General features: G+C 39.3%; 1 protein-coding gene across 3 annotated transcripts in view; it reads left to right on the top strand.

Moving 5' to 3' along the window:
• CACNA1G (calcium voltage-gated channel subunit alpha1 G) overlaps window positions 1-23458 on the top strand; it is a 466079-nt gene that overhangs the window by 371507 nt on the left and 71114 nt on the right. For all 3 annotated transcript variants that reach the window (XM_081937178.1, XM_081937177.1, XM_081937176.1), the window contains exons 19-21: window positions 3233-3301; window positions 5037-5221; window positions 19004-19130. In XM_081937178.1, coding sequence (XP_081793304.1) covers window positions 3233-3301; window positions 5037-5221; window positions 19004-19130 — 381 coding nt within the window. The remainder of the gene's footprint in view (window positions 1-3232; window positions 3302-5036; window positions 5222-19003; window positions 19131-23458) is intronic.

Here is a 23458-nt window from a genome sequence, read left to right as displayed (position 1 = left end):
TATCAGGTTTGTTTTGCTAGATTTACATAATTTCTTTTCCAAGCCAGATGTTCCCTAGCCGTCAAGGGTCAACCAGATAACCCTAATTAACCTGCTATTCTGTGATTTCATATTAATTGATTATCGCCTGGAAATGCATGTTTACTTCAGCATATGTCCGAAGTTTGATGGGGCTTGCTTTCCTGTAAGTTATTTTTAGGGGTACCCATTTAATAATATGCAGAACTCACATAAAGAGGAAATGTCTTTATTTCAGACAGCATAAAACATTTGGCTGCTTATGAATAAAGAAAAACTGATGTTAAATGCATATTTGGCAAGTTGAATAAGCAATTATTGTGGCACTCTGGGGTCCTCTGAAATCTGCAAGTGAAACATTTCAGTAAAGCATTTCGGTGTCGGCTACTGAAATGCTTTCTATGTTGAGAACCAGCCACTAAAATTTCTGCTTTTTAAGCTTCGGTTGTATAGCTAGTAACAAGAAAATGGAAGTTTCACTGGGATTGGTATTTTTCTGTGAGGACTCAAACTATGAAAAAATAGATTTTAGAGATATTAATTATTATTAACATTTACTATGAAGGTACAACCCTAAGCAATGTTTAGTTAGTCAGATTTTAGTGGTATTTAAATTTCTAACTAGTGCTATTAGGATAATGAAGCAATTTTATTTAAATTTATGTAGGGTCATATTTTAAATAAATATTTAAAATCATGTCAAGTTATTCAGGGCCATGATTAATAAAGTTTTATAATCTTGTATATTTTAAAATAATACTGCGATTTTGTTATGGTCTGTAGTTTAAATAAATTGACTGACTGAGCAAAACCATGTCACATCCTCATGCTAATTCTCCTTTGAGTAAAGGTAGCCCTTGATACCAATACATCAAAGTGTTTTTTTCCCAACTGGGAGCAGTGTATTAAAGTGGAATTACTTGCAGTCGGTAACTAGAAGCAGATGCAGGCTTTTCATTTCAGTGAAATGGGAACAATAACAAGAGAGATGTTATTATGAAAATAAAATGTTATGCTCGCTTGCTTAAGAGCAAGGCTTCTTGCAATGAATGGGACTTGCTTTTTTGAATACAGATGTATGCATTCAGAATCTTGAATCCTTTGCTGTCGCCTCGTACTGTTCTCTGTCCTACTATAGACAATTTATTGCAGAAAGAATGGTGTTTCATTGATTCCTAAAAACATGCCTTCCTACCTTAGCAACTGAATTTGCCAGTTCTAACAGAATAACAGAGTTGGAAGGGACCTTGGAGGTCTTGTAATCCAACCCCCAGATTCCAGGCAAATGACTGGAGAATTCTGGGAGTTGAAATCCACATATATTAAGTTAACAAGTTTGAGAAATACTGATCTAAAGCATCATTTCCTGAAGCAATTCTATTAGGAAGCATTGTTTTAACTACTTTTGTTTATTTGTGTTGTTAGAGCCATTTCAATTTACCCATAATAGTGTGGTGCAGAGGCTTATAAAACAGCTACTAATTTTGGCTAAAATAGTCAATCTTGTGCCATCCAGGCATCGTGGACTACAGTATCCATAGGTCCAACAGGAATTTGTGGGAATTATCAATCAAAATAGAATGAAAACACCAGATTCGTTATCTCTGGGATGAACTGTGAATGTTTTTTTTTTATTGTGGTGTTCTTGCCTCTTCGTTTAAGTAAAATGGGAAGACTAACAAGAGAGACGTTATTATGAAAATAAATTTGTATTATAGTACATCTTGCATGTTTATAGTGATATGTAACATAAAGGTTATGCTAACTGGAGGCTTACCACCTGTACAATCAAGCTGTTTCTGGTGCCATAAATAGCTTTTGGCACTGTCTTCCTCCTGAAACACTAAAATCTTGAGTGGAGCTAATCACCCACTAATACTGATGCAACTAAGAGGGAAATATAAAACTTAGTTCAAGGTGACAGGCAGTTGTAGAAAAAGAATGAGGTTTTGTTCACTTAAGGTAGGTTACTGGAATAAATAAGGATTTGACTGCCTGGCTAACTGGATTTATAATTGTTTTGAAACCCACATTGCATCTGCTTATATTTTTGCTTCAGTTGTATAATTCCCTTGCAGTTTGTAAATTAATGTAGCACTATTGTTCTTTTATTTACTGATGAAAGGAGCAACATTGGCAAGAATTCTCACTACAGTTCTATTTCTGAACCACCCACTGCTTTTAAATAAAGGTAGAAAATACATTTTACTTTAGCTGAAAGAACGGTACTTGTGCATCTTAATTAATGTGAATCTGGAAATCATTATGATCCTTCTTGGCCCACACAATACGCACAAGAGACAGCACGGCTCACAACAGCTTCAGCAAAATAGCTATTGTACAGGTAGTCCTTGACTTAACGAGAATTTGTTTTACAACCCTTCAAACGTATGTACTGAAAAGAGTGACTTATGACTGATCCTCACACTTATGACCATTGCAGAATCCTCAAAGTTACATGATCAAAATTCAGGTGCTTTGCAACTGGCTTGTATTTAGAATGGTTGCAGTGTGGAGGAGTCAAATGACCACTATTTGCAATCTTTCTTCATTGACAAGCAAAGTCAATGAAAGAAGCCAGATTGACTTAATGACCTCATGATTCATGTAAAATAATGATGTGATATGCTTAACTCTAGAAAAATCAGTTGTAACTCACTTAACAATTGCATCGCTTAGCATCAGAAGTTGTGGTCCTGATTGTGGCCATAAGTTGATGGCTACCTGTATTGAGGACACAGAATTGTGTGTAGACAAAAATCCTGGACATTCATTTTCACAGGGGAAGAACCTGTAGCTCATTGACAGAGTAAGTGCTTTGGCCTAGACATAAAAGAGGGTAAAGCCTAGATATATAGAACATATAAGGCTTAAGTTTTCAAGAGTTGCTTCCGCACACCCTGTAAGATTAAGACAGTATGATATTGTATTTATGCCTTCCCCTTCCTCGTATGTCCCTCTATTTATGCTGAATTTTTGGGGCAACTAGAATGACATCACAAGTTATGACAGGAGCAAGGCAGAATATTATAAAAATAAGATCTCCATCTCAGCCCAATATTTGGCAGCTGTCCAGGGTGCTAAGAGAGATAAAGGATTAGAAAAGGAAAAGTCTGATCTTGCATTTATTTGAGTGTTGTTTCTTGAAAAGCTTGATAAGTAAGACTTTTAAATCCCATCTCTCTTCTCTCTTCCTCCCTCTCTCTTTCAACAGGAACGGATTTTCCTCACTCTCTCCAACTATATTTTCACAGCAGTGTTCTTGGCTGAAATGACCATAAAGGTAAATAATCCAGCATAATCCATTTTCTGATCATCGACAATCATCACATTATGTAACTTCACCATCACTGAACTTATTCCATCTACCCACGGACATGAATTTTTCCAGATCCATGTAAAGTTCTGTGTGTACTTGAAACTCATAAGCATCCATGAGTCATCATCTTCTTTTAACAACCCCATAATCCCTTGTGGGGTGGAGTCTGGGCAACTGAATGGAGATAGCAAAGTGTTTACTGGCTGGCTGCCCTTCCTATCACCAATACAGAGTTTTGTTCAGCAGATATATTCTCACTGTGCTCAGAGAGAGAAATATCTGCCTCTACCTAGGATCGAACTCACAGCCTCCTGATTGTGAGGTGACAGCTCCACCTCTAGGCCACCACACCACTCCATACTGACCATAAGCATCCATAAGTGCTGGACCCATATTCCTATGGTTAGGTGCTAGACTCATATTTTTACTGGCAAACTGCAGTTTGTTTTAAAATAAGGTTAATGACTTCTGTGATTTTAATGTTTGCATTGATTATATATTATACTGCATATGCGGGAATGCGAATAGAGATTCCAATGAGAAAATGCTTTTCCGTTCACCCAAAGTGTATAGATTCCTTATTCTTTCCACAATTTAAGCACACGCTTAAAATTAAACTGCTGTTAAAGGTGTTGGACATTATGGAAAGAATATCAAACATATACTCTTTTATAAAGTGCCTCGTCGTAGTATCATCATTTCTACATCCATATCTACTTTGATACCAACAGGGTAAATGATGTTATGGTATATTTATATAAGAAAATTACTTGCCCAGAAAATTTGAATTATATTATTATCATTTCATTCGAAAATGAAGAGCATAAAATGTTATTCTAAATTAGACACGTGTTGAGGGAAGGAGTTGTAAGAAGCAAGTCTATGGCATTCATAATACACTACCACCATCCATAGCATATACTTGTAAATACTGAATTCAGATTCTCCACAACATTTTAGTACGGTGCATGCATTTTATGTAGATTATCCTTATTTCAGGGCTTCTTTTCAGTGTCTCGGTTTTTATGTAATATGTTCTTTTTGAGAAACTTCCCATTTAAATTCAGCTTGCTTAAGATAAGACCAGAGGGTTACATTTTCTAAAGTGCTTTGTTCATATTTTTTTAATTCCTTGAGAAATTTTTTTTAAAAACCCTAATTCTTCTTTCAACAGACTCTAAGGAGAGCAGAAAAATCAGCAAACAGCAAAAGTGTGCATGTGTTTGCGTGTATGTACATATATACACATATACATACATGCATATACAAAAACAAATGAACTAAAAATTCTTTAATGTTTAAGATTTGAGCGTGTTTGTGACCTCTGTATTCTGAGGTTTCACGTCTAGGATAATATATGGTCATTACATCCTTCGTGCTCCCCTCTGTAGTTACTGACAAAAATAATCATGTATGCCATTCTTTTATGAAATTGCCACACTTGACGGTAGATATGGCAGTTAGGTTTTGAATTGCATTAAAAATACCTCAGTGTTAAAGGGACAATCTGGAATGTTTCTGCAGAGTTATTTTTATGAACCTTACACCATAACACTTTGGAGAACCTGCTTAGTTATGTTTCTATAACTGGGAAGTCAATGCATTTGCAGTCACGTATGTGTAAATCATGCATTATAAACACACCGATGGCGTGGTGACAAAATTAGTCATATTCTGTTGCAATTTGCAATCTTGGCAGGTGGTGGCTCTGGGCTTGTGCTTCGGAGAGAAGGCCTACTTGCAAAGCAGTTGGAATGTGCTGGATGGGGTATTGGTCCTCATCTCTATGGCTGACTTCCTGGTTTCAATGGTTTCTGATAGTGGAACGAAAATCCTCGGAATGCTAAGGGTTTTAAGGCTTTTGCGGACTCTCAGGCCATTAAGGTAAGAAATGAAATCTGCTGGGTGATGCAGAACTGGCATAAATTAGGAAAGGTGAAAATTAATGAACTTTATCGTCTTCTTTTAATGACCCCATAATCTCTTGCGGGGTTGAATCTGGACAACTGACTGGAGCTGAGTGTTTACTGGCCAGATGCAGAGGGTTTCTCCTGGTTTGGACTGGTTCAGCCGAGTAGGTAATAACTCGGCCTGCTATGCCCCCCTACTGGGGGTACCTAGGTGCTCCCATGTTACACCCCTTTTAGGCGGCCTGCACTGATTGCTGGTTGTTTTCCAGGTGCGATTCAAGGTATTAATTATGACCTTTAAAGCGCTCCATGGCTTAGGCCCAGGGTACCTGCGAGACCACCTACTGCCACCAGTAGCCTCCCACCGTCCAGTACGATCCCAGAGAGTTGGCCTCCTTAGGGTGCCGTCGGCCAGACAGTGTCGGCTGGTGACCCCCAGGGGGAGAGCCTTCTCTGTGGGAGCGCCTTCCCTCGGGAATAAGCTGCCCCCGGAGCTCCGCATAATCCCTGACCTCCGGTCCTTCCGATGCGCCCTAAAAAGTTGGCTTTTCCAGCAAGCCGGCCTGGCCTGTTAATTTTAATTTTAACTTATTTCAAATGTATTGTTTCTTTTTTTTAAAAATCGGTTTGGTCTTTTTGAAAATGGGTTTAATCTTTTTTTTAACTTTTGTGATGTGTGTTTTTAATGTTGTAAGCCGCCCTGAGTCCTTTTGGAGAAGGGCGGCATATAAATCCAAATAAACCTAAACCTAAACCTACTGGTTCTATCAGCAGCGCCACAGGCGCAGCCATCTTTTTGTACTTTTTTTTGCACATTTGTTTTAATACTGCGCATGCACGCAAAGTGCATCCCTGAGCAAACTGGCAGGAGCAGCAGCCGGAACCCACCCTTGGCCCTTCCTGTTGCCAACACGGAGCTTTGTTCAGCAGATATATTCTCATTGTACCCAGAGAGAGATATATCTGCCTCTACCTAGGATTGAACTCACAGCCTCTTGATTGTGAGGTGAGAGCTCCACCTCTAGGCCACCGCACCACTCAAACTAATGAACTTTATGATGGATGCAAAACATAAGGCAGGGACATTTTAAACCATGTTTCCCCCCCCCCAACAAATATTAGAGAACATGCCTGAAGGGCTATTCAGTAATTGTTAATCCCCAATATATGTTATCCTAATGTCTTTTATATTCTCTCATGCTTTCTGTGTCTATGGCCCCTATAAGCCTAATTCATCAAAACAAGATATCTGCTGGCCTGAGAGAGAGAAAAATGGGTGAGCTGAGAGTGCCTAGGTTTTACCCACGGAATCCCCTGCAATCTGAAAAATAGCACAACTGAAATGTTGGCAGTTCTCATGTTACGTTGCCAAAAGCAATCTGGTTTTACGAGTTAACAAAGCTTCAGAAGATATATCAGAAGAATGAGAGTCATACAGTACATATTTTAACAGAATAACAAAGTTGGACGGGACCTTGGAGGTCTTCTAGTCCAAACCCCTACTCAAGCAGGAGATGCTATGCCACTCCAGAAAAGTGGTTATTCAATCTGTTCTTAAAAGCCTCCAGTGATGAAGCACCCACAACTTTTGAAGGCAAGTGTCTATGGAGATTCTCAGTCATGCAGGTCATGGTGGTCCCAAAGGTGCTTTTTCAAGAGACAATTGGACTTTCTGGTTTTTCTTTGAAGACGTTTTGCTTCTCATCCAAGGAGAGAACTGAAGAAGCTTATTAGATGAGAAGCGAAACGCCTTCAAAGAAAAACCAGAAAGTCCAGTTGCCTATTGAAAAAGCACCTTTGGGATTTCAGAAAGCAAGCTGTTCCACTGGAGCAGAGGTGGTGCAGTGGTTAGAGGGCAGTACACTGACTTCTGGCTGCAGTTTGGCAGTTCAAATTTCACCAGGCTCAGGGTTGACTCAGCCTTCCATCCTTCCGAGGTGGGTAAAATGAGGACCCAGATTGTTGGGGGCAATATGCTGACTCTGACTCTGTAAACTGCTTAGAGAAGGCTGTAAAAGCACTATGAGATGGCATATACGTCTAAGTGCTATTGCTAATAACTGTTTCACTGTCAGGAAATTTCTCCTTCCTTCTGGGTTGCCTCTCTCCGTGATTAGTTTCCTTTAAAGGCTAGGGCAGGATTGACCCGAGACCCAGTTCATATAGGCAGCAATCCACAGTGGAAGTTAAATATATGAGCTCTCTAGTTTTCTTCAATAAACCATTTGCAGTAGTAATTTTCCACATAGTTCCAGCTGATTTTTGAACTGGCAGCCCAGGTGTTGGTGTCCAAGATCAAGGATTCACTGATTGAATAGCTGCTAGCTGGAGATTGAGGAGCATCTATCCACATGTATACACTGCCCATGTCTGTTGCTTCATATAAAAATTATGCCTCGACCGGGAAAAAGTTTCATTCGAGAGAAACTCTGATTGGAACAAAGTGTCCTCTACAGAACATCTTATCCCCAGATAGCCAATCTTCCTCCACTTTTACTGGACTTCCAAAGGGCTGTAAAGACTTGAAATTTTAGCAAGGCATTCAGAGATGCAGAGGTTAGCTTACCCCATGAGTGGCCTTTCGGGGTTAGTCCTTAATACACGGGACCATTTTAACTCATTCTCTTGGTAGTTTGTCAGCTGCTCAGAACCTGTGGGAATTTAGGACGTAGAAGCCTAAAGAAGGAAAGAATGAAATACAGCATAAACTATCATTGTAGAACAGTGTTAATGTATTACTGCAAGTGCTTTCTTTTTTAGAATTTTCTTGCAGAGGGGTTTAAAACAGCTGCCATCCGAAAGAGTGTAACATCATTAAAATCATAAAATATGCAATGCAATTATTATTATGAACAGCATAAGGGGGAAAGGTTTAAAAGAGAATCTCCATTTGCCATCAGTTACACAAATGGCCTGAAAAACATGCCTCTCTTTCTATATATAAATACAAATTTTATCAGTCCTAATGGGGGCTTTTTAAACTACTGGAATTGCATATATTAGTTTATGCAAGTTTGTTGTTAAATAAACTTGCATAATTTAACTATATGACTCATAATGACCATAAACATAAATCTAGTTCTGATTTTATAAGAGGTACGGTTTTATGAAACTTTTTTTTTAATCTCCTTCTGTCATGTTTTCCTTTCTTCTTGCACATATTTTTTAAGAAACACTCAACAAGTTCAGTAGCAGCAAGGTCCAAAGTTTGCTATAAGGGTAAGAGGACAGATAACTGAAATGAACACAGACAAATTCATGATTGCAATTTGCTGTTCATATTGGTTGCAATATGAAAGATGCACGGGGGGAGAGTTACTTTTCCCCTTTCTCTGAGTGCACTTATTCCAGAGCAGCAAGCCTAGTGGGGACATTAACTATTAGTGTCCGTAGCATCTTGGGAAGCACTATGTTTCTATAGGCTCCCTGTATGGCTATATTTCCTGCAAAACCATCCTTTTAGCAGCAGTTACAATGCTACCTTCACACACATAACCCACCCATGCCAAGAAATGCCCTCTCTGTTGCTGTCAGACTTGCCAGATAGTCCATCTAGGAAGCATGACTAGATGGACTAATTCTGTTTCGTTATATAGGGTTACATTAACAAAATCTTGCAAGTCTTAGTTCATCATTAGTTCATCAAAGCCTGACACTTCACAAGCGAGTCCATCAACAGACACATTGACCTACAACCAGCCTATGAACCCCTCAGAATCCAACCAAGCAGAGACAGCGCCGACCTTCAACCAAGCCACACACAACATCCCCCGCCCACCAGCAGTTCACCTCCCAATGACCCTGACCTGATGTAACCTCCTTATCACAAGACCCATCACAAGATTCACTGATGATTCGCACCTGACCCATCACAAGACCCTCACTTGACACACCCACACCTGAAGCCCTTATAAACAGAAGAACACCCACATCCCGTGAACTCTGGTGAAGATGTTTACCTAACCTGGTAACGAAATGTTCGGAAACCAAACCACAAGCTTGGAGAATGAACCTTCATCCTCATCCTATACCCAAGCTACAGATAACTGGCCACTATTGCAAAATTACAGCTCTCCCGCCATCACCTTTACTGTCCAAGAAGCTAAGGAGGGTCATGTTTATGCTTCTTTTATTGGCTCAGTTGCCTCTTATCCAACTGTTTCCCTGACTATGTTCGTGTTTCCCAAGATCATTCCCACAAACCATTATAGCTGCTATTCTACAAGATTGTCTAGTTTTCCTGGCCATTATTTGTCTTTCATTGTCCCAGAAGATTTGTTTTTTCTTCCTAGCCTTTTCCTACAAGTTCAGGGTCTGGGCTTTTTTTCCCACATCAATTGAGTGTTGATGCAAAGGAATTGACTGACTGGCTTGTTGCACATCCAAGGCTGAAGTTGTTGGCTATGACAGTGACTGGACCAATCACCCAGCTGGCTTTCATGCCTAAGGCAGAATTAGAACTCACAATGTCTTGATTTCTAAACTGTCTTAAACACTAGACCAAACTGGCCTAGTTTGTTAGACCATTGTTCCAGAACAGTGTTTCTCAAACTTGGTGACTTTAAGTCCTGTGGACTTCAACTCCCAGAATTCCCCAGCCAGCTATGCTGGCTGGGGGATTCTGGGAGTTGAAGTCCACAGGACTTAAAGTCGCCAAGTTTGAGAAACACTGTTCCAGAAGAATGCCATGGATATTTTCCTGCCTAAGTCAGTGTAAGATTATAGGTAAAATCAGATACAAAGTGCAGGTTTTGCTCCAGTCTTCCAGTTCTTTCTCTTCAATCCCGAAGTATAAAATGGCATTTTCTTAACTTGTCTTAACTAATCTTTATGCCATATTATTCAAATGAATCCCTTTTTCTAGAGATTTACAATAACAGAAAAGGAGACAAAAGAGGAAAAAAAACTTGTATATTTAGGTATAAAGGTAAAGGTTCCCCCTCACACATAGGTGCTAGTCGTTCCCGACTCTAGGGGGCAGTTCTCATTTCCATTTCAAAGCCGAAGAGCCAGCACTCTCTGAAGACATCACTGTGGTCATGTGGCAGACATGACTAAACGCCGAAGGAGCATGGAACACTTACTTTCTCACCAAAGGTAGTCCTTATTTTTCTACTTGCATTTTTACATGCTTTTGAACTGCTAGGTTGGCAGAAGCTGGGACAAGTAATGGGAGCTCACTCTGTTATGTGGCGCTAGGGATTCGAACCACCGAACTGCTGACCTTTCTGATCGACAAGCTCAGTGTCTCAGCCACTATAGGTTCCATAAAAATGAAATGGGTTTTCAGCCAAGGTTTTCATCCATGATATTATTCCTTCTTTAATTGATAAAAGCTTTATGGTTGAGCAGAGCAGGTTTATGTGAAATATAGGAACAGTACTCTCACTTCTATTTTTCCTCTTATCTAGAGAAAAAGTGTTTGAGGCTAAATCATTTATCTAGATTGCCCTTATGAAACTGACATAATTTTATTCTGGAGGCATACGACTTAATGAGGGCTTTAGTTATTAAGGCTTATGGTATATGGCACCACACTGAAAAGCCCTTTAAGAAGAAGGGAAGGGAAGGATAACAACTATTTATCAAAAACTCCTTGGTGTATAGTAGTATTTGTAGGTCCCTTGTATGTATGAATTCATCACAATCAAAGCATTTCTACCTAAAGCATCCAAAGTGTCTGAGATCATCTGCAAGACAAATTTATGTAGAATAATTTTGGTAAGTTGAGTACCCGGACTTTGGCTTCCAATATGTATGAATTATTAAGCTTTCACAACAGGAGGATACAAGAATCATTTTGTAGCTCTTTTCTTTCATGTTCTTACCACCCTCCTCATCCCTCTCTTTCTGGCAAATGGAAATGGCTCCCATGGATAAGATATGGTAATTTGCTTGTCCGAGTTACCATTAAGATACCGAAAATATGATTTCTTCGTTGTTGATGGTCCTACCCAAACATGATCCAGCAGTGCTCTGCACCTGAGAAAACTGCATGGATTAATGATGCCTGGAGCCCACAAATAAAACCATGCTGCCCTCTTTCAGTGATTCGGAATTAGTTGTTTTCTGCAAAAAGGCCTTACATTTTTATGCCCTAGAGGCATAAGAACTGCATTATCATTGAAGCCAGTGAAGTGGTATAGAGGTTTTAAGGCCAAACCGTACGTACTTTGCACGAAACAAATCTAAATGTGGGTTTCAGTGTTCAGAATAAATGATGCAAGTTGCATAACGCATCTTGTAACCATTTGCAGAGGATTCTTTTTCATGATACAGTTCGCTTCAAGGAATCTATTATCATCCCTCTTTCTCCGCCCTCCCCCAGAAACCATAGAAGGTCAGGTTTCTGGAGAAAGGGTGCAGGAGATAGGGAACAAAGGTCCTGGGAAAGGGACAAAGAATTCATGCTGAAGACCACTGGAAAGCCTATCTAGCTTCTACTAAGCCTTCATCAAAACCTGCCTACTTATTTCCAAAACTGTTTCTCCAACCCATGGATTTTTTTTTTCCCCTCTCCTTTTGGTAGGAGACAGCTTAAACAAAAACGTGTCTTTTTTTAGCCCAAAGGGCGCCACTTCATACATGCACCCTGTGATGTGGTAGCCACAGAGGATGCAAACCAGATGGGCATTGCTCCACATGGTATGCCGTCTGTGTGAAGTCTTGGCCTTTTGATCCAAGCCAGCTTTAACCACACCATTAAAACCCTCGCTTTCATAGAAGTTGTGCAAGCATCATTAATAGTGGCCAGAGTCATGTGGTTGCGACTTTTACTCAAGACTTCCTGTCTAAGGCAGGTGACGTGACGACTACCACATATCTTACCTTTTACTTGGATTAAGACACATTAAATGTGTGCATTGCATAGCTGATGAAAATGATCCATCTGCTTCCTTTTTAAAAAAAAAAAAGAGAGAGAGACTCCAATATCCTATTATTAACACGAAGTGATCCTCTACTATAATTGCTCAGGTGAAGTAATTAAGATGAGTAAGTATTTCTATTATTATAACTGGGGGCTATGCTGGATTTTTTTTCACTTAAAGACAACAGAAGAGTGATAAATTGAAAATATAATTAGTTTATTTCTATCACTTAGGGACAGCTTTTTAAAGCTCTACTGCTTTTAACCGTTTGGTGAAATACTGCAGGCTGGGCTTAGCATGGTTAATTTAATCAGTACTTAGATGCTTGAAGAATAATTTTTTACCAGTCTTAGCCAAAACAGTTCCTCTTTAATAAACAGTTGGCATCACAGCCCATCTGGAAATCACCAGGCCAGGAATGGCTGCATTATACATTTATTATATCCACAAAAAGGGGTGAACTGCCCCTCGTGTCCCAGCAAGATTTCCCCTAATAAAGGAGGGCTGGTAAGGATGAGGGAGCTTTCCCTGAGAAAATACAACTGCTGCAGCCACTGGAACACTTAACACTCAAGACAAAGAGAAATGGCCCACTCTTCAGACGGGGAGGGAGTTTAAGGGAAGGAAATTCAGGATGAAGGGAGAAAGTCTCTGAGTTGAATTAAGGATGACAGTCTTTTTAAATACTTAAACCTGGAGGGATGGGGTGGGGACAACTATTTTGATCTATGTAATCCTGCAGCTTTGTAGTTAACTACAACTGGCCAAAGGGACTGTGGAAGAAAGGATGCTACCAGAACACTGCCAGTCCCAATCCTCAACAAAGGATCAAACACGAAGTAGCAAACGTGCTTCAGGGGGAAGCAACGTGTAATTCAAGCAAAGTCTTTCAGGAGCTTTTACTTATTTTCAAGAAATAAGTAAGTTACTTATTAAGAATGCCAGTCTGGGAGAAACAAATGTAGACAGCATTGAGCAACCAATGTTCTAACTCAGTATTAAAGCAATTTCATATGTTTGTAATTTCAAGGAATGTTTAGAGGCTACCTCCATATTATTAGCTGCCTTTTCCTCCTCCTCTTCTTCTTCTTCTTCTTCTTCTTCTTCTTCTTCTTCTTCTTCTTCTTCTTCTTCTTTTATTTATTTATTTATTTATTTATTTATTTATTTATTTATTTATTCTCACTTCTAGACCGCCCCCTCTCCCAAAAGGGACTCGGGGCGGTGTACAGTCCACACAGCAAATAAATCATCCACAGTAAAATTCATTAAATAGATAGACAGATGAATAAGTGAATAAATATAAATATAAATATGGAGGAGGTTAAAGAATTTAAAGAACTGTACAGCAAGAATATAAATATGGCTTTAAAACCCCTAAAATCAATTAAATTTAAAACAATACCCTAAAAATACCAGTTAAAAGTATATTTCCAGGAGGTAACAGTTGTAACAGTTAAAATTATGCCAGGCCAGCTAATCGGAACAGGTGAGTCTTCAATTTTTGTCGGAAGGAGCGGAAGTCCGTGGTGGTTCTAATATCGGGGGGGGAGGTCATTCCAGAGGGTTGGGCCCATCACAGAGAAGGCCCTACTCCTTGGCGCCGCCCGCTGGCATTGCCTAGTGGACGGCACCTGGAGAAGCCCCTCCCTGTGAGAGCGAATTGGCCGCAGGGATGTATGTGGGAGGATGCGATCCCGCAAGTAACTAGGTCCTAGTTCTAGGTTCTTCTTCTTCTTCTTCTTCTTCTTCTTCTTCTTCTTCTTCTTCTTCTTCTTCTTCTTCCTTCCACATCATATTTTTTGGGGTCCATGCTGAGAAACAAGTTACTGCAACTGTCATAAATATGAGTCCATTACCAAGCAACTGGATTTTGTTCATGTGACCAAAATGTGGAAAATTGCCATAAGTCACTTTTTTCAGTACCTTTTGTAACTTTAGACTCTTACTAAAAGGACTGTTGTAAGTCGAGGACTAACTGTCATTGTTAAGTCTGGTGCCCTCCATACAGATCAAAACTTCATTTCTCATAATATCAAATGCTTGAGAGTTATAGGTATGACAGGTAGTAGAAGGCTGGTTCAGGGAGGAGGGGACACTGTCACAGAGCAAGTCATTATTAATGTCCATTGTCCATATGCTTCTTGATTTTAGGAAGCCTTAGTGCAGTAATTCCGGCTGCTTGGTTTTCTTATACACCTCTACCTTCTCTATTGACTGCAATATTGACACTACCCAACTGTAAGACTATAATCCACAGTTATGACATTTCCTCGTCTATTCATTAGGTTGCTCCATGATTAAAGCTCCTGAAAAAATATAGCAGAGGTGAGTTAGTAAAAGGAGAGTTTAGAAAGGTATAACTCACATCAAAGGTTAAGATCAAATCAACTAAAAAGGAGTTGGGAATGGATTTGAGGAATTGTATTCATTTTTGGAGATTGACCTGTAAAACGTATAAAATTAGAATTCATCTATATTCATCCCCATGGAGAATGCAAAATATGACTTATGGTAGTCCTATAGAGAGATGGAAGGTAGAATCTAATTTTCTGTGATATGATCTCTGCTGTTTCTGAGGAGAAGGCTTCATCTTTGCCTGGAAAACGACCCAGGTTCAGGAAATGTCTAAGGAAATGAATGGTCTAGTGCAGTGGTCGGCAAGCCGCGGCTCACGAGCCACATGCGGCTCTTTACACATTTTAATGCGGCTCTTCTGTGTGCCGGGCGCCCGCTCCCCTCCCTCCTCTCGGGCACTTCAAAACAAGCGCCCCTTTCCCTTTTTTCTTTTCGACCCACAATGATTAGGGAGGATCCTGAAGTCGGGCGGGGATGAGAAGCAAGGAGGCAGAAAAAGAAACGGAGGCTGAGGAGCTTCCCCCCCGCCCCCTCTCAGCAAAAATCTAACCGGGGAGCCGGGCGGACAGTAGCAAATTAGCCGATCACGCCGCGTGATCGGTTAATTTACCCTTGGTGGACTTCAATTCTCAGAATTCTGGGAGTTGACGTCCACAAGTCTTCAAGCTGTCAGGTTTGAAGACCCCTGGGGTTTTTTTTCTAAAGGGTTAGGGGTGCAAGAGTCTTGCAACTTGACAGCTTTAAGACTTGCATACTTCAATGCCAGAGTTCCTGAGCCAATATGACTGGAGGAGGAATTCTGGGAGTTGAAGTCCACAAGTCTTAAAGCTGTCAGGTTTGAAGACCCCTGGGGTTTTTTTTTCTAAAGGGTTAGGGGTGCAAGGATCTTGTAACTTGACAGCTTTAAGACTTGCGTGTTTCAAATGCCAGAGTTTATTGAAACTAAAAACAGTGTACCATCCTATGTATTTTCGGTTTTAAAAATGTGGCTCTCAAAATAAATTTCAATCGTGGTTTTGGCGAGATTTGGCTCAGTTGAAAAAAAAGGTTGCCCACCACTGGTCTAGTGGTTAAGGCACCAGGCTAGAAAACTGGAGACATTGAGTTCAAGTCCCACCTTAGCTATGTAAGCCAACTTTGGGACAGTCACTCTATCTCAGCCCAATATCCCTCACAGGGTTGTTGTTGCGAGGGAAAAAATGAGGATGAAGGAATGATTGATATTGTTAAGTTTGGGTGAAGAGTGGAATTGAAACCAACGGAAACAACAAACTCTTTATTCTGTAACTGTAGAGTTGCATTCTAGCAAAAGACACAGACTGTAGACTGGCAGTGCTCTTTATAGAGAGCTGTCAGCCGTTAGCCAATAGGTTTAAAGTATTTTCTCGCGCCGACACACAGACCGGAATGAAACTTTCCGGCAGCACCTGCGCATGTATAATAGATATTTTCACCACTTTGAATTATTTATAAAAATAATAAAATTGTGATGTACTGTAAATAAATAAATATTTTGAAAGGAGGTGATATAGCAAACATCCCATATTTAAATCATTCTAATCTAAGTTATCAGTCTGGAACGTGGACTTTCTGTTTTTCCATATGGCTACAAAGACAACTTCAAAAAGTTTTGGCTCTCGTTTACATTAAACACAGATTTTTCATGTCCATCAACTATACTTAGTCTGTTAGCTCAAGTAATAGAACAAACTTCAAATAAAGAAAGGAAGTTAAATGTTCCAAACTTTTCTTCATATTTGTATGGAAGGAAAAGAGGAGAGCATTCAAGCCTGAAGCTTGTTTCAATTTATTCAAGTCACGCTAAACTGTATGTTGAAACTTCTCAAGAATTGAGTAAGATGGGCCAATGATGTGATTAAGTATTCAGGTAGCTTCATACAACACTCTTGTACTCACAGGAGCTGAATGACCTTTCTGAAGCTAAGTATGTTTGATCTATTCTGAAGCTAAGTATGTGTGACCCAACCAGAGTTACTTTAGGGATATGGAATTCATTATTGCACATATGGAAGCACATTCACAACAGTGATTTGTAGAATCATTGTTAAAATATGCAGTTGGGTATATTGGTGCATAAAGAAGGAAGGACGAAATGTCCTGTTGCGTATTTAATAATTATGGGTATTTGTAATTTTGCTTGGAAAAAAATGACCGGATCTGTTGCCCGTATATGTTCCCACAAATCTGTTTGACTGAGAAATCTTAAAATAGTAATTCCAAAGGACATTTAGCCAATGTTAAAGGCTAATACAGCAGGTGATGGATCAGCCAAAATAAAATCAGAATTAACAAATGGCACCGAAAATATAAATCTAATTTGAGTAATGCTGCTATGTATTTAGGTGAAATAATGTCACACCACAACTATGTGAGAATTAAAGCATTTGAGGTCAATTAAATTAAGAAAGTCCTTCTAGTGAGATCAGCCAGTCTGTTTTCCTGAGAATGCAAATAATTACAAGAAAAGGATGACAAACAGTACTATATTAATTTCAGCTTTTAATGAGAAATGAAATGTAGAAAAAATACACATTATTAGAGCTTTGGAAAAGAAGCAAAATAAGAAATGGAAAGAGATTTCTCTTAATAGGCAGCAATGCTCAGAAATTGCAAATAGGTAATAGTATCGCTAGTGATAGTTAGATTATAATCATTAATTCTGACTTTTGATAGAAACAAACCTTTGGACACTGGAAAGAAGAGACTTGACTGTTGAATTGTGCTCTGTAATATGAATATGAAGCTAAACTCTGCATTGTCCATGTTGACAAACAGATTACTGTTTAACTTGGCAATGAGGGAACTAGTAAAACTATGGTTGTGAAGGTTTAATTTGTTCATTCAGTTTTGCTCATTATAGGAGAAGAGATGTGATAGACCAAGTTATAGGAAACTGAGCTGAAGTATAGACTGTCAGCACTTCAAAGTCGTTCAGATTGGAACCAACTATGGAGATTTTCAGTTATCCAGGTCATGGTTGTCCCAAAGGTGCTTTTTCAAGAGCCAAATGGACTTTCTGGTTTTTCTTTGAAGATGTTTCGCTTCTCATTCAAGAAGTGAAACATGTTCAAAGAAAAACCAGAAAGTCCAGTTGCCTCTTGAAAAAGCACCTTTGGGACAACCAGACTGGAAGCCTAAACCAAGAGGAACAGATTGTAGTTACAGAATCTTGAAAGACTGAAAGTGTTCCCCTCCCCTCCCCTACCTTTACTTCCTAAAGAATTAGGGTGGATCCCTTCTCAGTAACTTTTTCCAGCCCTTCCCTTTCTTTGGACTCAGATTTCTCTTACCACATCATTGTCTAGGCTGTGGCTCTTCCTTCTGTCTTCCAAGGTTATTCCCACATCCCATTACAAAGACACATCAAAAATAAAATAAATCTAAGGAGGTTCTCCACTGTGTGAAATATATTAGGCTACTGCCTGCAATTTTTGTCCTTTGATATAGAATTTTCCTCATATTTTGACATTTTTGTTGGCAGCAAGGGGAAAGAATATAAGTTGCATGTGCTACTCTTAACAATCTCTAGATTCTATTGTTTTAAAATGCCTATGGGCAAAATGTCTTTTTTTAGGTCAGCATCTGGCAAAACCTGTAAATTCAACTGTTCAGAAATATCTACAGCTGCAAAGTATTATATTACCCTGCAATCCAGTTACTTTTGGGTGTTTTGCCACTGTCCTATCTGCTCTTCAAAGTGGAGCTAAGGAATCAGATAGACAGACAGACTTATATCCTGCCTTCCCTCCAGTCATTCAATGAAGACAATATTCCCTCCTCCAATTTTAACTCTCAACAGCCCTGTGGGGTAGCTTCAGCTGATTGCTGGTGGTTGGTCAGTGTCACCCTGTGGGTTTTCATAGCTGAAGATGAGTTTCTCTAGTCCAGCATCTCAACTACTACATTACATGAGCTGCTTTTCCTAAAAATTGTCTCAAGGCTACAACCCGAGAAGTCAGGTGCTCTACAATACTCATTCCATTTATGATCGCAAATACTTTTATGTAAGTGTTTTTCAGATTTGACCACCTTAGGATGTATGGACTTCAGCTCCTAGAATCTTCAGCCAGCAAGTCACTTTTTGGAACAGACTCCTACAGGAATTATTGTAATTCAATAAAAGAAAGTTTTTGTGGCATAGAGGAAAAGTTAAAAAAAAATACCAACAACCGTACAGACATTAAGAAGAAATACAGCCTTTCTATTTCTATCTAAACTATTGTAAAGCGATAATGCCATGCACCACTTTTAGCCTGCTGTAGTCATTATCATTGTTGGATAAATGTATTGCCTAATATACAGAGAGTTTTCCTCTCTTGGGTCTGATGACGTCTATTGAACAGAATAGGTGTCAGTCAATGGAACTCTCTCATTGGCACATTGGCAGTTCCATATTTCCTCTTCTATGTATTTATTAGTCCTTTGTGAACTGTTTGAAGGCTGTCTTCCAAGTGGTTTGCTAGTCTCGTGTCCTAGGATTCTGTTAATAAGCCACGTTTGCCTTTCAGGGTCATCAGTCGAGCACAAGGGTTGAAGTTGGTTGTGGAAACGCTGATGTCCTCCCTGAAGCCCATTGGAAACATTGTTGTGATTTGCTGTGCTTTTTTCATCATTTTTGGCATCTTGGGAGTTCAGGTAGGTTCTGGGTACAGTCCCCTGAGAACTTTACTCATTCAGTACAGAGGGTTTGAGAATTTCATAAACATCAATATTTTCTAATATTGATGTCTCTTATGAGAGGTGGAGTTTACAAGTGCTAACACATCTAAGAAAGAAGGAAAGAAGTCCATACTTCAGTGTTCTAGAGCTGCTTCATACAGAATGCCTTTAGAGATCAATGTAAAACACTGGATCACAACAGTGGGTATATAATGCAGGGAAAGCAGAACGGCACTTGTGACATTCATATATGAAGTCTGTAGAGCTCCTAAATTAAACTATGTTGGGCAACATTTCAAGAGATCACCAACTCTTAGGAGGTTTCTATGTCTTCCCATGAAATCTTGAAAGATTTCAGGAAAGTGTGTACAAGATTTCAGCATGCTCGTGAGTTTAAATTCTTCATGTTGAGATTATCAAAATCTTAAAAGATATTACAAAATTATAAGATTTTGGCATTGTGCATGCCTTTGTTGAGAGTGACTTGTGTTACTCTGCATGATCGTGCAATGGTTCTCATTGATGCCAATTTCTTCCCTTCCCTTCTTCATCAGTTTCTTTTCTTTATTTATATACATACATACATACATACATACATACATACATACATACATACCCATACATCAGTGCACAGTTGTAGAGATCATGGGAATCCTCATTGGTGTCAGCTAGATTTGACATACTAGATTAACAAGAAAGATATTGCGCAGGGATTTCATTTTTTTTCTATCTACTTTTTTGAAAGTTAAGTTCAGGGCTCTCCTCCTTTTAGATAAACACATGATCTCGATAGAAAAAAAATCCATAGCAGTATTAAATATAATAATATGATTGAGCATTCTTTGTAAACTTGTAATGAAAACAACTGAAATTTAAGCTCATTCCACATTTTTTATAATGCCAGTGATTTGTTTTTTAATTGCTTGCAAGATTCATAGTAACTTAATAATGTGCCCATCTGTTCTCTTCATATATTATTTATGGGGAAATGTACTGATACATAATTTGTTATATCTGTTTTATCCTTGCAACTAAACCAGAGCTCATGTTTGGCATTTGTAACCCTTATATTTATCCATATTTAGTGCAATTTCTTCCTTCCCAAGTCCTGCTATGCTGCCTTACGGTGGGGATGGAAGCCCCTGGGAGGGATGAGTAAAGACTTCAGAAAATATATACCAAGGGTGCTTGTTTGTATTCCACCTTTATTATTTTTATAAATAATGCTCAAAGGTGGCAAACATATCCAATACATCTTCCTCCTCCTATTTTCCACGCAACAACGACCCTATGAAGTGAATAGGGCTGAGAGACAGTGACTGGCTTAAGTTCACCCAGCTGGCTTTCATGTCATGCACTCTCCCACAGCGTCACTCAAGATATCAAGGTCACACCAGCTGATCAGTTAAAGCTTGGCTATGTAGGGAAGCAGCAATATGGTAACCAGAGGAGGTAGTCAGCCGGTTCTCTGCAGTTCAGGCGAACTGTTAGCGGTGGCTGCAGGAGGCTCCGCCCACCCGCCCCAATCTAATGCTTGAGCATTGTGCATGAGCAGAAGGCGGTGCGCATGCTCAGCTGTGGTTTTTGTGAGCGAAACGAGCGCACACGCTCACATTTGCAAACCGGTAGGGAAGGTAAGTGAATCCCAATGCTGATGGGAACATGTTGAATGATCACTTTAACAACAATGGTAAAGGCATTATTTCAAGTAGGGAAAGATAAAGCAGTCCTATATTTTACCAAGAAAACAATGTAGATAGATCATATAAAATGATTGATAATATAGTGCCAGATGGTATACCCATCAGGTCAGATGATACTCAACATGTTACTTAGGAAGACTTGAGGAGGATCCTTTGAAGTAACAATGGTATTTATGACATAGCCAGATTATAAAGCCTTCTGGATATTTAATTGTTGATGTAATGCAAAAATAATAATAAGCTGCAAAAAGAGAATTACAGTGGAGACATAGGATGTAAGAAACATGAACATGGAATAACTCAGCATAGTAAAAGACAAAAAGGTCTGCATATTGACATTTTAGGCATTAGCAGATTGAAGTGTGCTGCCATTGAACATTTCAATCACGAGATCAAACTAATGACAACATACAACAACCAATCTTAAAATTGATAATAGCATGGACATTTGATTAACTGCCATCAAACTGGTGTCAACTTTTAGTGATCCCATAGATTTTCTACAGGATAATTGGTGCTAAGACTGGTCCTTCAAGTCTTCTGGTAATATACTATGAAAGCAAAAATTGGACTTTGAAAATGCAAGATAAAAAAATACTAATGTTTTTGAACTCTGATGTTGGAAAGACTTTGGAGAAAAACAAAGGGTTGAACAAGTTAATCTAGTGTTCTCAAACAAGGGTCAAGTTATCATATTTTGGACACATTATGTAAAGACTCAAATCCCTTGAGAATTTCACAAAGGTGGAAGAATGATCATCAGCAAGAAGGAGGAACTCTATTGTAGTGGCAAGGGCTGTACCATTAGGAAACCAGAAAGGTCAGCATAGGGACAGATCATTCTGGAGAAAGTTTTCTGATATCTTGAAGAGTTGGCACAATCTTGATAGAATGTAATCAGTCAATCAATCAATCAATCAATCAATCAATCAATCAGTCCCACTTCCCAAACACAAGAATTGTCTATTGGATATTCTATTCCGGGGTGGGTTCCTGCCAGTTCTAACCTCTTCTACAGAAAGGGTTCCACAAATCTACAGTGCCATTTAGAACCGGTTCCAGCTCCCTCCCCCCGCCCGTCCGCACATCATCAAGATGAAGAGTGAGAGGAGGAATTCTGGGAGTTGAAGTCCACAAGTCTTAAAGCTGCCAAGTTTGAACACCCCTGGGGGTTTTTTTTCTAAAGGGTTAGGGGTGCAAGGGTCTTGTAACTTGACAGCTTTAAGACTTGCATGCTTCAATTCCAGAGTTTCTGAGCCAGCAAGTGAGTTTCACCACATTTTACAAGTTGGCCACACCCACCCAGTCACATGGCTGGCAAGCCACTCCCACAAAGCAGGCTACACCTACAGAAGAGGTTCTGAAAAAATTTGAAACCCACCACTGATTCTATTCCTTGCTTGGAACCCTTTCCAAATATGTTGATTCCTGGGTTCTGTCTTATCTTCCATTGCTGTAGACTAAACAACAACAAATTATTGTCATAAGACACTGGTAGGAATCTGGTTAGTTTGTTTTGTTTTGAAGGAGTTTGCTGTTGTTTGGTAGGGTTGTTTGGTAGGGTTGTTTGGTAGAATTAGTGCCTAACTACGATTAAGCTAGGAGAACTTACTGTTGATGCTTTCTATGCTGCTACCACCCAGTTAGTTCTCCTAGGTAAAAAATAAAAAAATAAAATGCCACCTTATGTGAGATCTGTCACTGAGTGTGCTGATCCCTATTATTTGGACTGCTCACAGGTTTGACATTTATTCTAGAGTTCAGATAAAGAGGTGATATTTTAAAAGCTGGTGAGAATAGTGCCTTGCCACAGGGAAACAAGGCATGACCATGCTAGGACCTGCTGTCACTCAATAAAAAAGTGAAGGCATCTCAGCTTAAGCTAATACACACCACTCTGTTCCGTCTATCATAATAGCTGTCATGCTCTGCCACTTCATGTTTGCCATTGAATATGTGACAAAATTAATCCCCTAGGATTTTTATAGTTTTCTCCTGGTTGATAATCACATCTGACATTGTTGATATCAAGACTTTAAGGGTTGTTTGGATTGATTCAACACAAAGTAATGCCAGTGTTTTCTCTGCTTTCTATATAAAGAATTTCAGATGAGGTCTCTGCTCAAGTAGGAGAAGAGCACTTTTCAAAACTCTTCCCTTCTGTGTCACTTTTTCAGATGTGCACTCTTGTCTCTTATTTAACCCAGCAGCCGGTACATCATGTTTATTTAAGTAGGATTAAACTCCAGTTAAAAAAAGTAAGCCACTCTCTTTATACATGGCTGTTGTTCAGCCAGCTTGCCATGCTTAGCTTCTGTCCTGGTAACAGTCAGAACAACAGCTAGGCTAATCATAGCTTCATCAGTAATATGGTTGAGGTTTTAATCTCTCCTTTTGGAAGTGGGGCATCAGTTCTTCCCCTTGCTAAAATTTTGGGAGAAAAAAGAATCTTAAGTTCCATTTATCTGAACAGATTTTGATAGCTGAACTCATGAATTTAATTTCTACTTTGATCTCCTTGCGGTTCTTAGTGAATTAATGTCTATATTTTTTAAAGGACATACATTGTGGCTGTCTTAAGGGTTTAATTAAGTGCTTTGT

This window comes from Natrix helvetica (assembly GCF_964273705.1).
Source record: "Natrix helvetica genome assembly, chromosome: 1".
Lineage (NCBI taxonomy): Eukaryota > Metazoa > Chordata > Lepidosauria > Squamata > Natricidae > Natrix > Natrix helvetica.
This window is presented reverse-complemented; position numbering and strand designations above follow the sequence as displayed.